At 35.6% G+C, this 15,649-nt stretch overlaps 1 protein-coding gene and 2 pseudogenes across 8 annotated transcripts in view; all 3 read right to left on the reverse strand.

Annotated features, from left to right (window-relative positions):
* Positions 1 to 15,649, reverse strand: part of Znf438 (zinc finger protein 438) — a 199,876-nt gene that overhangs the window by 72,361 nt on the left and 111,866 nt on the right. For all 8 annotated transcript variants that reach the window (XM_033765630.1, XM_033765631.1, XM_033765628.1 and 5 more), the window contains one exon: positions 9,464 to 9,540. In XM_033765630.1, coding sequence (XP_033621521.1) covers positions 9,464 to 9,540 — 77 coding nt within the window. The remainder of the gene's footprint in view (positions 1 to 9,463; positions 9,541 to 15,649) is intronic.
* On the reverse strand, positions 1,697 to 3,487 carry LOC109117937 (annotated as a pseudogene).
* On the reverse strand, positions 4,904 to 6,567 carry LOC104860226 (annotated as a pseudogene).

A 15,649-nucleotide genomic window follows, 5' to 3' on the forward strand; every position in this document is an offset into this window, starting at 1 on the left:
TACTCTTCACTGAAGTAATTTCTCATAATGTTATAATTTGTGCCTTTGACAAAAAACTTAATGTATATGTATATGTAATTAAGCACTGACCAGAGAAAAAGGGAGACGATAAAAAATTAGAAATCTCTTTTATAAATTTTTAGTCTGATACTGGAGACACAGCGTGAACTCTGGATTAGTGACTTACTGGTTGGTGTTGGTGATCTTGGTAAAAGTACCCAATCTTGGACTTTTAACATGAAGATTATATAAAACTTATTTTATTAAATTAGCACACCTTTGCAGTATATATTGTTTACATTCCTTGTGTGGAGTTGATACATGTAAGTAACACATCTTAATTTCTGTTTTTATTCCTTTTCCCTCTCCTTTCTCCCTCTCTTCATCCTTTGATCCTCTTCTCATTTGCAAAAAAATCTATCCCTTACTATTATATTTTATTTTGCTCTTTATTAATACTTCGGGTTTCTCATATAAGAGAAACCATACCATATTTAAGCTTGTGTTTCTGATTGATTTCACTTAAATTATGGTCTCAAGGTGCATCCACTGTCCTACAATTCACTCAAGTTTATCCTTTTTAATGGCAGAGTGGTACTCCATTGTATATTAAATGTCATATTTTCTTCATGCAGTTATCTGTTGATGGACATGTAGGCTGCTCAAAGGTCATACTATTATGAATTGTGCTGCTATAAACATGTGTATGCATGTGCCACTGTAACGTGAGGTCTTTAACTCTTTTTGGAAGACAACTGAAGGAGAATGACTGGGTCAAATGGAGTTCCTACTCCTAGTTTTTTAAGGAAACTCCATACTGATTTCCATAGTGTTTGTACTAGTTTATATTCCTACCAACAGTGTAGAAGGGTTCCTTTTTCTCCAGCATTTCTTATTATTTGATTTTTTTTCCTTGATGATGGATATCCTTTCTGCGGCAAGATGGGATCTATGCTCTTTTAATTTGCATTTATCATTAGATAAATGATGTTGAGCATTTCTTCATGTAATTACTGGCCATTTATCCTTCTGTGAAGTATCTATTGACTTCATTTGCTCATTGGATCTTTCATGGGGGGGTCCAGTTTTTTCTAGTTCTTTATATATTCTAGTGTTGGAAGCAATTCTAATTTTGGGGGAAAATCATGAGTAGGGCATAGTTTTCCTGTCTATAATGGACACCCTTGTCTTGTTCCTGATTTTAGAGGTACAGCTTTCAGTTTTTCCTGTTTTAATACGATGATGGCAGTAGGTTTATTACAAATGGATTTTATCTCACTGAGATATGGTCTCTCTATACCTATTTTATTTGGGGCTTTTAATCACGAATGGATGCTGGATCTTGTCAAAGGCTTTTTCTGCATGTATTCAGATAATCATGTGTTTTTTACCCTTTCATTTGTTAATGTGATATATTCCATTTATTAATTTCTTGATTTCTTTTTTTTCTCATTAAACTTTGTTTTAATGGGTCTTAAAATTCTGTGACAGAATTTTGATCAGTTGTTTCCATTAAAAAGTGATTTTAAAAAATAATAACTTAAAACTTCCCCACACAGAAAGAAGATAAATGGTCCACAAAACATTCCCCTTTCCTCCTGAATGTTTTATGATGCATCGTTATCATTAATCAGTCTTTTACTATTAAACTTAAATAGCCAATTGGGAGAAACATTTCTGAGACCACTACTGATTAAGACTGGGATGGCAGGTGCTAGGGGTAATATTAATTTAGCCTTCTGAGCTTTCTGGGCAGACTTGGTGACCTTGCCAGCCCCAGCAGCTTCTTATCCACTGCTTTGATGACACCCACAGCAACTGTCTGTCTCATGTGACAAACAGTGAAATGACCCAGAGGTGGCCAGTGGGAAAAGCTCTTGACAACATGGGCTTGCCTGGAACCATGTCAACAATCGCAGCATCACCAGATTTCAAGAATTTGGGGCCATCTTCCAGCTTCTTACCAGACCAGTGATCAATCTTCTCTTTTAGCTCAGCAAACTTGCAAGGGATATAAATTGTGCAGCAATCCAGTACAGGAGCACAGCCAGCACAAATATGGCCTGGATGGTTCAGGATAATCACCTGAGCACTGAAAGCAGCTGCTTCCATTGGTGGGTCATTTTTGCTGTGACCAGCAACAATGCCACGATGAACATCTTTCACAGACATGTTCTTGACATTAAAGCCCACCAGGAAGAGCTTCACTCAAAGCCTCATGGTACATTTCAACAGCCTTTACACTTCACTGGTGACAATGGTGAGAAGGTGACCACCACGTCAGGTTTGAGAACATCAGTCTCCACTCTACCCACAGGGACGGTACTGATACCACCAATTTTGTAGACATCGTGGAGGGGTAGCTGTAAAGGCTTGTCAGTTGGGCAAATGGGTGGCCGGATGCAATCCAAAGCTTCAAGCCATGGTTCCACTGGCATTGCCATCTTTATGGGTGACCTTCCATCCCTGGAACCAAGGTATGTGGGCACTTGGCTCCAGCATGTTGTCACCATTCCAACCAGAAACTGGCACAAAAGCTACTGTGTCAAGGTTGTAGCCAATTTTCTTAATGTAGGTGCTGACTTCCTTAACAATTTCCTTGTATCTCTTCTGACTGTACAGTGGCTCAGTGGAATCCATTTTGTTAACACTAACCATGAGTTGTTTCACACCCAGCATGTAAGCCAGAAGGGCATGCTCACGGGTCTGCCCGTTCTTGGAGATAACAGCTTCGAATTCACCAACACCAGCAGCAACAATCAGGACAGCACAGTCAGCCTGAGATGTGCCTGTAACAATGTTTATGTTAAAGTTTCTGTGTTCTGGAGCATCAAGGACAGTCACACAGTTCTTACTGGTCTCAAATTTCCACAGGGAGATGTCAATGGTGATACCAAGCTCACGCTTGCTTTCAGTTTATCCAAGACCCAGGTGTACTTGAAAGAACCCTTCCTCATCTCAGCAGTCTCCTCAAAATTTTCAGTGGTTCTTTTGTCAATGCCACATTTGTGGATCAGATGGTCAGTAGAGGTGGAATTGCCTGAATCCACGTTTCTGATGACAAAGATATTGATATGAGTCTTTTCCTTTCCCATGTTGGCTTTGATTTAGTACTGGTTTTCACTACGCCTATGCTCTCACAGCAAGCTTGTTTCGAAAAAGCTTCCTTGATTTCTTTTGTGACCTATTGTTTATTTAGAAATGTACTATTTAGCTTCCATGTATTTGCTTGACGTCTGTGTTTTCTTCTGTTGTTCATTTCTAGTTTCATTGTGCAATCATCTGATAATATGTATGGCATAATTTCAATTCCTTGAGATTTACTTAACCTTGCTTTGTTGGCCAGTATGTGGTCTATTTTGGAGAAAGTTTCATGTGCTACTGAGAAGAATGTGTATTCTGTTGTTGTTGACTGGAACAATCTGTAGTTATAATTAAATCCATTTGTTCAAAGGTTTTGTTCAACTCTGATATTTCTTTGTTGATTTTTTTTTTTTTTTTTTTTTTTTTTTTTTTTTTTTTTTTTTTTTTGTCTAGCTGATCTGTCCATTTGTGGCAGTGGGCTATTGAGTTCTCCCACTATAACTGTGTCTTTACCTGGTCTTTTATGTTTAGTAGTACTTGTTTATAAAGCTGGGTGAGCTATTATTTGGTGCATTGTTATTGCTTCCTATTAGATCATTCCCTTAACCAATACACTCTCTCATCAAAAATGAGATCTAGCTAGAAAATAATCAGCCTCCAAAGTAGGGATCAAATCTGCCAGCTCCAATCAGGCTATCCTTCCTTGCCTTACCTGCTATTACTATTCTCTTGCTATTACTATTCCCTACTCTGCAAGGGAGGTAAGCCAAGGATTTTCCAGCTAGATATCATTTTCAGAGAAGCACAGCATGTAGTCACCTTCTGTACCTCTTTTAATCAATTTTGGCTTGGAGTCCACTTTGTCTAAATATAGGATACCTATATCTGCTATTTTGTTTTCCATCCTTTGATTTTTTAAATATATGTGTTTCTTTTTGGAATAAATGTGTTTCTTGTAAATAGCACACCACCGGATCTTGTTTTTTGATCCATTCTGCCCCTCTGTGTCTTTTGTTTGGGGTATAGACATTGACATTGAGAGTTATTACTGATAGGTGATGGCTTATTGTTGTCATTGCCTTATTTTACTGTTGCTGATTCAGTCTTTCCCTTCTACTTAACTGCTGTCCTTACCTGGTGTATTCATTCTATTAGACCTTTTGTCATAGTTAGCGCCATCATATCTTTCTAGGATATCCTTGAGAAATTTTTGAAGTGCTGGTTTGGTGGTCATAAATTTTTTTAGGTGCTCTTTATCATGAAAGTATCTTATTTCTCCATCAGCTTTGATAGTTTCACAGTATATAATAACCTGGGTCGCAAATAATTTTCTTTTAGTTCTCAAAACACTTCACTCCAAGTTTTTCTTTCCTATAAGGTTTGTGTTGAGAAGTCTGTGGTAATGCTAATGAGTTTACCTTTATGAGTGTTTTTTCTTTCTTTTAGTTTTTTGAGATAGGATCTCGCTTTGTAGTTCAGGCTAGTCTTGAACTCACTATGTAGTCCAGGCTGGCCTTGAACTCACAGTGATTCTCCTGCCTCAGTCTCCCAAGTGCTGGGATTACAGGTGTGCACTACCACGCTTAGCTTTGTAAGTGTTTTGTTGCTTTTTGCTAACCACTTTTAAGATTTGGCTCTTGTGCCAGACTTCCAGAATTTTGACTGTGATGTGTTGTGGAGAGATTCTTTTCTGGTCATGGCTAGTTAGGGCACCTATATGCCTGACTTATCCATATGTTAAATCCTTTTCCTTTACTTGGAACGTTTTCTATTGTTGTAGTTAAAAAGTTTTTTTTCATGCCATTTGTGCTGTCTTCTGATTTTTCACTAATTCCAATTAATCTTAGATTAATCATCATGTTATCTTGGAGCTGCGGCATCCATTTTTTTATGTTCTTTTTGTTTCTTTGTTTTTAAGGTATCTCTCATTAATTAGTTACTGATGACAACCCTCTTTCTAGTTTTGACACTCTGTCCTCAAAATTGTTATTTCTACTGCCCATACTTGTGATACGTTTTTTAATTTCCTGAATTCTATTTGAGTCTTTTTATGAATTCTAGATATCTTCTACAATAGTCCTTAATATTTTCCATCATTTTGTTCAGCTCTGCTATTATTCTTCCATATACTTGCTGATAGTTTTGTTTAACTGGCCCAATATTATCTACTTATATCTTCTGTGATCTTGCCAAATGCCTTACTGGTCTGTTTTATCTCCCCTGATATCACTTCAAATAACGCAGGTGTATGGCTTTTGATTTTCTCCTCTTCGATGTCTCATGGATCAGCTTTGGGGGAGTTGGGAGTATTTGGAGGCATTTTGTTGGCTTGCCTTCTCATGTTTCTATTTTTGTGTTTGTTTGTGTTTTTCCCCACACACAAAGCCACATTTAATCTCTACAACAGAAGCTGAGGTTAAGTCTTTGCAAAAAGAACAGTCACAGATTCCACAGGTCTGGAAGACGGTTACAGGACTGATGAAGCATAGAACTGCCACTGTGGTATTGTTGTATCAGCATGAACATGTCCTCAAGACACTCTTCTTCCAGGACAGCCAGGGAAGCCCCACAGTGACTGGGTCCCTAAGGAAGGTCAATGCCACTGGAGAACGGCTGGAAACCACATGATGAAGAGATGGTTTTTATTTGTATACTGATAAGTCCTTAATATATAGGTAATCCTGTCTTGGATGAAAACATCTGTACTTGGTCCTTCTGGCAGTTTCTCTTTCTTCTGAGGTCAATGGGGACTTATCTTGTGACAGTATTACTTGAGAGTCTTGCTAAGGTTGAAGAAGCCAATTGGTCATTAGCATTTTATCCTTACCCTTGGGTTCTTCACCATATGACTTGGTTTCAATTGTAAACATAATCTGGAAAAAGTGCTTCAAATGCTGTAAAAACTCTCATGTAAGGAGAGAGTGGTCCTAGTAGGTCTTTGGAAACATCCTGCTGTCCAAGGGTCAAGAGCAACAGAGCCAGACTTTGGTGTTTGGTTGGCTAAGTCAATACATCCATCCCTATGGATCTCTTCAAGCAGCAGCCTGGCACAGTTCATGCCAAGCTCCTCTGAAGCACAGGTGCTCCATGGCCTTGGGCACTGGAGGCCAGTTTAGCACTGAGGAAGGTGCCTGAAGACTTTGCAGAGTTGACTCCTTTCATGTGGTCTGTGTAAATACGGATATTGGGTATGAAGTTGCTGAGGATGCTGCTTGCAGAATCCACAACCCAGTTTGCCATCTAAAGTGACACAATACACCATCCCTCTGATACATTTGATTTTTCCTGGATCTTTAACGTAAATGGCCTTTAGGACTTTCCTGATAAGACATGAAAGAACCACTTCATCTCTTCTAGGTGGCATTCCTCATTGCAAAATCTTTATCTAGAGCAACTCACCATGAATCTCAAACTGTTTCAACAGAGGGAGTGCTGTTGCCTTAAAAACACCAACTAAAGGGTTAACTTGTTCAGTGGTCATTCCTCAAAGAATTATTTTAACAGGAATTTCTTAAATGGAGCCAGGCAAAGGAGACCCTCCAGGCAATAACTAATGCTGCGAAGAACACTACAGTCATGTGCCACAGACCCATCATTCAGGAGGCCAGGCTGATAGTACTGTATAAAGTCATTCCTGTTCTGTTTATTTCAATTTGAGAACCATTAGTTATTTTGTCCAATAGCCTTATGCAGCTGGCTTCAAAATCTCAGACACCAGGGTTGTCATCTCTGATCAGAATTCCCTGGATTTTGACAGGGTGCTCTCTTGGGTGGACATGACCAGACATATGCTTCCCCACAGAGGCACAGGTAGCCTGAGTGTGGTGACTGTTGATAGGCACAGGGGTAATGACCCTGGCAACAGCACCGGTGGCAGCACTGGCTGCCTCCCTCAGCCCTGCAGCCCAGAGGCTGTGATGCCTCTATATGATTTGGAATAGGAAGACAGAGAGCTTGTTTGTGTTTTTGTGTTGAAACTTCAAGCTGGTTATAGTGGAAAGCTTTGTTTTTAATATGGAGATCTTTTCAATTAAGGTCTACTTTTCAGTGGTGTCCTCTGGGTGTGGCTAACAATTATTAACAATCCTAGGGCTATCCAGATGTACTGGAATACAGAGAAAACCAATTAAAATCAACATCAATTATGGTGTCTAATAGAAACAATACCGACAAACCCTAAAGATCAATAATGTACCACCTTTCACCACAGAAAAGAGATTTATAACTATAGTATGAACTCCAAGACAAACTAAGTATTGACCTAATATTGACCTACAGTAAATATCTACTAAATGGAAGAAGTTTACCTCTAACAACAACAGAATAGTACTTGATGGCAATAGCATAATGTTAACTAGTTAACTAAGCTTAATAATGCTCAGTAGTTACACTAATAAAATAGAAGGGGCAGAGAAATGGAGAATGAAAAGAGCAAAACTTGAAGTATTTATCAAATTGATCTGAGAAGGAGGAGATAAAAGTAAAACAGGGATTCCTATTGAGGAGTAAAAGGAAATTAAGAATTTTAGAGAATAGTCACAAGAAACAACAAATAAAAAAAGATAAACTGAAAAAATATAGGAAATAAAATAAAGGTAAGAGGGAAGACAAAAAAGTTGAAAGGGAGAGACAGAGAGAGAGAGAGAGAGAGAGAGGAAAAGTGAAAAAAGGAGAAAAAAATCCAATCCTGACAAAAACCCAATAAAGGAAAAATAAAAATAAGAAGAAATAGAAAATCAGAAAAAAGAATGAGTAAAGACAAAACTCCTGTGTTTCTGAATGAGCGGTTTCTTTCCAAGATCTGCAGTCTTGGGATTCAGCCAGTCATGATGCTCTCCGCCTGGCTTTCAGACTTAACTGAGGTGCCCTCTTTCGTTTCAGACTATGGCTACTGTCCAAGCCAAGGCATGCCCTTTCTCTTGTTGGTGGATGAGGAGTGGAGTTTGAAGGATGCTGACTCTCCCTTTTGCCCAGTACCCATAAGAGATCCAATTCCAGGGGTCTGCTCCTTGCTGACTTGCTACTGGTCCCCTTGGATCATGCTTGGCCTTATAAGGCCATGTAGCACACTCAGCGCTCAGTTTATTGGTCAGCCTCCAAATAAGGAAAAATTAATAACAAGTAACCCTGAAATTAATAACAAGTACTAAAAGTGATAGTTATTATCATCTTAAAGTCCCTACTCCAGAATCAATAATATACTGCATGTTTTATATAAATGATCTTTAGTTGCCATATGTCCTATAGGGTGAGACTTCTTCATTTTATAGGTTTACAGATGAGGAAACTACTGTCAAAAGATGTACTTAAGGTTACACAATTAAATGGCAGAACCTAATTACAAACCCAGCCTCCACCTTTTTAGAGTTATACCAAATTTTCATTGGTAGAGAGATCAGAGTATTTGGTTCATTTAAGAATTATTATAGCAAACCCTCTCCTTTTACTACTATATCCTGTACTGAGAGAGTCCAATTCTGCATCATTAAAGATAATGTTTTTTTCTCATACTCATGTCTAAACTTCTTTTCCTATGGAAGAGATTAGATAGGGCCCGGGGAAAGATCTTTTTCTCCTATTGTTTAGAGTGTGTCCTTTATCATGAGTACAGTTTAATTATACTTTATTATGAAATCACTCTACTTCACATGCAAACTGTTTTTCTGCAAGTTTCAGAAGCTTCTGTTAAAATCACAATAGGGTGTCATGGTGTACATTTATAATCCCAGCACTCTGAGAGGCTGATGCAGGAGGACTGCACATTCAAGGACAGCCTGAACAACTTAGCATTTTAGTGAGGTTGCATCTCAAATGAAAATAAAAACAAGCTAGAGATGCCGTTCAGTGCAAAAAGCCTGGTTTAATTTCCAGTATCAAAAAATTATTTTTATAAACTATATGAAGGGGAAATTGTTTTTCTTTCCTTTTTCTTTTTAAATGGGCTTGGGAAGAAGCAGGTTGAAGAAATATGAAAGTCAATATTCTCTTCCACGTGTGTGTTTTATGTGTATGAACATACGTAGTAACGTGTATTTTATTCACTAAAAAACCTTGTCATTCTGTTTCAGGAAAGCCAACTTCTCCATAATTCTGGGATATCTATTAGTGCCGGCTAGCTGCTCTGTGAGTTCTGCATGGAATGAGACACCCTGCTCTGAAGAAGTTTTCAGTTGAGTAATGGGGACATGTCTTTATAACTTTGGAATTCATATGTACCTAATTTACCAAATGAAATAAACTTTTATATATAATTGTAATTTTTGTTTTTAATTCTAGGAAGTTACCTAATGACTGAAGGTTAGTGACATTAAATGGATCAGTTGAAATTATTAATTATAGCATATACATTACCATCTTCCTCAGCATGGCTTAATCTTACCTTGATCTTTTGGTGGTACTGATGAAGAATTCTGCATTATGATGGGTCTGGAAACAGCAACTTGAATAGTAACTTTCCTGAAAATAACCAAGCACAAATAATAATCAGGAAATAATTGAAATATGTTAAATACATACAAAAATATAAATTACAAGCTGTTTTTAAGTTTTTCCAGTTATAACTGTAGCACAGGAGCAACAAGAAATGGACTAGGCTAATAAGAACTGGTGTTTTTACTTTTCATTTTTAATGCAGTCAGAGTTTTACTGAATGTACCAGAGGTATTGGAGAGAGATGCAGTGGCACAGTGAGTCAGGGCCCTAGCTACATCTCTGCTCTTGTAGAGTTGTGAGCAAAGTTAATATCCCCTGACTATGCCCTGCCTGATAATTATGGTTCTTATATCCTGTTTGAAAAGGAATAACTAAAATGCTTAATAATATAGGCAAAAGTACTATAATTGTCATATTCATTTGATGAAATATAATTAATATAATCAGTCATTAGATGGGAGTATGAACAACAAATGGACTGCCGATGATATAACACACTGGATGAACATACTAAATGATGCACACTGGCACTACAACTAGATAGAAAACAAAGGAGAAATGTTAAAATGCATATTTACATTGTGTCTGACAATGCAATTAAAGTTGTTTTTCTCCCATTTTAACTATTTCCAAATTGTCTATAATATGGGCTCCACATAAAAAAAATGAAATTGTCCCTGTGTCCATTGTGGATCAGTTTTATGGCTCTCCTATTGAACCAAAAATTCAAAGATGCACAAGTCTCTTACAGAAAATGGGGTCGTACTTGCACACAAAGTTTACATCCTCTTACAAACTTTAAATCACCTCTAGAATACTTATAATAACTAATACAGTATAGATTCTATGTAAATAGCTGTTATACTGCATTGTTTAGGGAATAAGGACAAGAAGAAAACTGTATACGTTCAGTACAGTTGCAGATTAAAAAAAAATTTTTTTTATCCATACTTGGTCGAGTCTAAGAATGTGGAACTTGTTGGATACAAGAGGCTGGCTGCATTTCAATATAAAAATAGTACAAGTAAAATTTTTGAAAAATATAGGCAAATATTTTTTAAAGTTTTCAAACAGAATTGTTTATAAATAAGAAATCAATAATAGAACCAATTAAAGATTGATGAATTTTTCCACTTAAAATTTTAAATATATTTTAAACAAGAAAATCGGGCAAAATTTAAAGGCATGATTTGACTTCTGCTAGCCAAGATAGAGCAATAAAAATCAGATTTGCCCTTCTGTTTATAACAACTAAAATAAAGCTAAAATACATGAAGCGATATTTTCAAAACACCAACCATGATTCATGAAAAACCGATTTCCAAGAGACAGGAAACAACTGAGATGAATCCTATAACTAGGAATAAGGGAGGGAGGAAACAGCCTGGTAGATTCCCAAAGTACAGAAACAGATAGAGAAGTAAGGAGCAAGGGCCTCTTTATGTATTCTCCTTCCTAACAAAGCTCAGCACATGCGAGTGAGCAAACTCCCTACAGCCAATGAAAGAGCTGGCAATCTTACCTGTTCCACTACCCATATGGAAAAGACTCACAATTGACAGGCCATATGTGTAAGGGCCTTGCCTTACTTAGCAAGGGAGAATAATTAGCCCTAGACTACTACTTCTCTGGTGTCACAGAACAAATCTTAAAGCAGAATATAAATGGACCATTTAAGTATTTTAACTGCATACCAGAACAAAGCTCAAGAATACGTATAGAGATACTAAATACTCCATTTCCCAACAAAGTAAAATTCATAATTCCTGACACCTAATAAAAATCATGAAGCATGTGAAGAAGTAGGAAATATGATTCAAAATCTAGAAAATAATTAAACTGACAAGAACATTACGTATATGACTATATTTCAATTTCTATTCATATGTTCAAAAAGTTAAGGACAAATAGGAAAGAAATAGGAAAATTTCTACAGATAAAAAATAATGTATAAGATGAAAAAATATACTAGCTGGGATTAATTCTGCATTAGAGATTTCAGAAGAAAATACCAGCAAATTTTTATACCTAACAATAGGGTCTACTCAGAATGGAACTCAAGGAAAAGTTTTTGTTGTTGTTGTTTTTTGGTTTTTTTTTAATGAAGAGAGCGTCAATTAGCTGTAAACAATGCCAAGAAGCTAAATATACCAATTACTGGAGAAGAAAGAGATAGAAACATTTTTAGAAATAATGGCAAAAATTTCTAACTTTGATAATGCTATATACACAAATCCAAAATCTCAAAAAAGTGATATAAAAGAAAGATAAAAATACAGAAAGATATCATGACCAAATTGCTCAACACTAGGAAAAAAAAAGATAAAATATTAAAAGCATCCAAAGAAAAGACATTTCATACAGAGGAATAAATACTGTTAATGATGAAGGCAGATTTCTTTTTAGAAACAATGCAAGTGAGAAAACAGAAAGCAACATATATAAAGTACTGAAAAACTGAAAAAAAGAAAGAAGGAAAGAAACCCGTACTCTAGAAGACTGTGTCCTACAAAGAAAGACATAGGCCCAGGTAGCTTTTCTGGTGATTTCTACAAAATATTTAAGGAAGAAGAATACCGATCATACAGAAATTCTTCCAGGAAACTATAAAGGTGGGAATCTTTATTACATAAGAAGTCAGCACTATCTAGATACCATGACCAGACAGACCACCATGAGAAGAGAAACTGACAGATCAATGTCCCTATAAGCATATATGTAAAAGATAAAAACAAAATTGTACCAAATCAAATCCAACAACAACACATCATAACCAAGTAAGGTCAAGGTCACACAATTGTTTTAACATTCAACATCAATCTACTGTGTTAACAAACTAAAAAATTACAGGATTATCTCAAAAGATGGAGAAATTGCATTTGAAACAAATCCAAGTCCATTCCTGATAAAAATTTCTAGAAAGTTAAGAACAGAAGGGAACTTCAGCCTGGCAAAGAGCCCTATGAGAAATGTAACACTAACATCACCCTCAATAATAAAATACTGAATGCTTTCCCTGTAAGTTCACAGACAAGAAAAGGATACCTACCCCCCACCATACTATGCAGCCTTGGATTAGAAGTTACAGACAGTGCAATAAAGTAAAAATCAAGAAAATGTATCTGGACTGGGTATCAGGACATACCACTATCTATGTGCTATCAATGATTGCCTTGTGGAAAGTTCAATGGAAGCTTCAAAAAAAGGGAGGAGGTGCTCAAACTAATAACTGAGTTTAGTAAGATTACAGAACATAAAAATCAATATATAGCCAGGTATGGTGGCACACATCTATAATCCCAGCACTCAGGAGGCTAAGGTAGGAGGATTGCCCTGAGTTTGAGAATAAACTGGACTACACAGTGGGTTCAACAGCCTAAATTACAGAGTGAGACCCTGTCTCAAAAAATATATATATATATACATATATATATTTGGATATATAAACAATACTTCTATACACTAGCAACAATGAGAAACATCATAAATCAAAATTCAAAATACAATTTTCAGTACCATAAAAATTAACCATTAATAAACCTATCAAAAAAGCTACACACTGAAAAATTCAACATACAAAAGAAATTTTAAAAACCTAAATAATAGAGACATTACCCATCACAGGGCAGAATACTTAATGTTGTTAAGATATTCTCTTCAAACACATTCACAGAAAATAATTGTAATTAAAATATTAATAGAATTTTGTAGAAATTAACCAACTTACTCTAAAATTTACATGAAAATGCAAAGGACCTAATTAGAACATCCAAAACTGTTTTTAAAAAGAAAAAGTTGAAGGATTATTTTAATTTCAAAACCTATAAGCTAAAATTATCAAGGTAGCATAAGGCAAAGACAAATAGATCTATGCAACAGAACAGAAGAAATAAAACCACATCGTTCAACTGAGTCTTCATGAAATTCTATAGGGAAATCAGTGGATCAGGGTTAGTCATTTCAACAAATGATGGACGTACTAAATATCCTCAAGCATAAAAACCAAAATAGCAACATAAAAGAACTCTGAGTCATACTTTACTAAATGTAAAATGCAACATGACCCAAATGTAGAAACTAAAACTATAAAACTCCTAAAAGAAGCATTATGGTCTTTGGTTAGGCAAGGATACCTTAGTAACGGCATCTGAAGCACAGTCTACAAAACAACTAATAAATTATACTTCATTAAAGTTAGTAACGTCTGCCTTTCCAAAACACAGTTAAGAGAATGAAAAGACAGGTCACAGAACAGAGGAAATATTTGTAAATAATAAAAATGATAAATTGTGTCCAAAATTTTAAAAATCCTCATAATTCATCAATAAAAAGACAATCTAATTTACAAGATCTAACCATATACGTCACAAAAAACGTACATATGGATTGCAAATGAGGACATGAAAGACACTCATTAGTTATTAAGGAAATGCAAATTAAAATATTGAGATAACACTATATATCTATCAGAATGGTTAAAAGTAAACAAAAAAATAGAGTACAGTGTTGACAATCAAGTAGAAGAAAATAATCTTTATATGCTGCCAGTGATAACACAAAATCGTAATTACTTTGAAAAGAAGTTTGGTATTTTTCTGAAAGCTAAAGATACCCTACCAGAAGAACCAGCAGATTTTTCTTGTGACCCAAGAGAAAGAAAGTATGTGTCCATGCAAAGACTGGTAAAAAGAATGCTCACAGCAGATTGATTTGTAGTAGCCCCAAATTAGAAACAACCCAAACATCAAATGGCAGGTGGACTGCAAGAACATATAATGCAACACCACTCAGAAATGTAAAGGACAACACTGTTACTCCATATTACAACTGGAATAAGCCTGCAAAAACTTTTTTAAGAGCCCTCTCCCAAGAGTACATACTGTGTGATTCTACCTATATAAAATTTCAGAAAATGAAAACTACAGGAACAGAAAACAGACTGATAGCTTCCTAGGGCAAAGGGAAGACAGGGAGTTTGGAAGGAAAAGTCAAATGGGCATGAGGAATATCTGTCCATCCATTAAGGTGGAAGATATATTCATTATTTTGTTTGTGGTTAGGGTTTCAAGGATGTATGCATACTCCAAAATTTATCACACATTTAACTTTAAATATGTGTGATTTACTGTGTACCAGCTACATCTTAATAGCTGCTAAAAATTTAAAAGGCAAATGGTAAATACTGAAAACTTAAAATAGATATCCATTTATTCATTTAACAAATGGTATTTAAGGTGCTATTATATACTCTGGAAAGGACACACTAGACATGGATTTTGCACTCATATCTAGTATAAATTAATATTAGTAAGAAAACATTCCATTATAACAATTAGTAAAAACTGAAAAATTTATAAAAGATGACATTTAAATTAGTAATCATTGGAAGGAATGGCAAGTTGTACTAAAAAGGAAATGGAAATTTCTAAAATTTACCTTTGCCTACAAATTGACAAAATTAAAAAAAAATGCTGGGAAAGTCTGGAGAGCAGGCCACATTCACACTATATAGTATATTTCACACAAACTCGTCAACTTGGGGGAGATGGCTTGGCATTGTGCACCCTGAGCCTGCAAATTCTGCAACCTTCTTGGTCCAAAGCTTCCTCCCACTTGTAGGATTTATCTCTGAAAACTGCCATGGCAATGTGTGGAAGCCATGTATTATGACATCCCTGTTATCTTTAAAAGAACTTCTAGAGTACTATTTAAAATAAAAAGGGTAAAACTTCTAAAGTAAATTAGCATGTTAATGAAATTATTTTTAAATTGTTTATTAAAAGTATGACAAATGTTTATGGTATGTTTTTGTATGAAGGGGCTAGTTATAGAAGTATGGTTCACTGTTTTCATATTTTCATGAGAAAAATTACCAAATATTAAAAGTGACTATCTCTGAAGGGGGTATTATACTGTTATTTAATTTTTTCATGCTTATGGACATATTAAAAGCTTTCCCAATGAACAATTACTACCTTTGCAATCAGTAAAACATGAGTTTTTAATTGTTTTGAAACACTATGAGAAAGAAGTTATTAACTTATTGCTTTGTTGCTTAAATTTTAAACTGATACATAATAACAAAAATTATAAAAATTTGTGGGATGTTATATGGTGTTTTGATAAATATATA

The sequence above is a fragment of the Fukomys damarensis genome, unplaced genomic scaffold (genome assembly GCF_012274545.1).
Source record: "Fukomys damarensis isolate Sample0158 unplaced genomic scaffold, DMR_v1.0_HiC HiC_scaffold_19, whole genome shotgun sequence".
In the NCBI taxonomy this organism is placed as follows: Eukaryota; Metazoa; Chordata; class Mammalia; order Rodentia; family Bathyergidae; genus Fukomys; species Fukomys damarensis.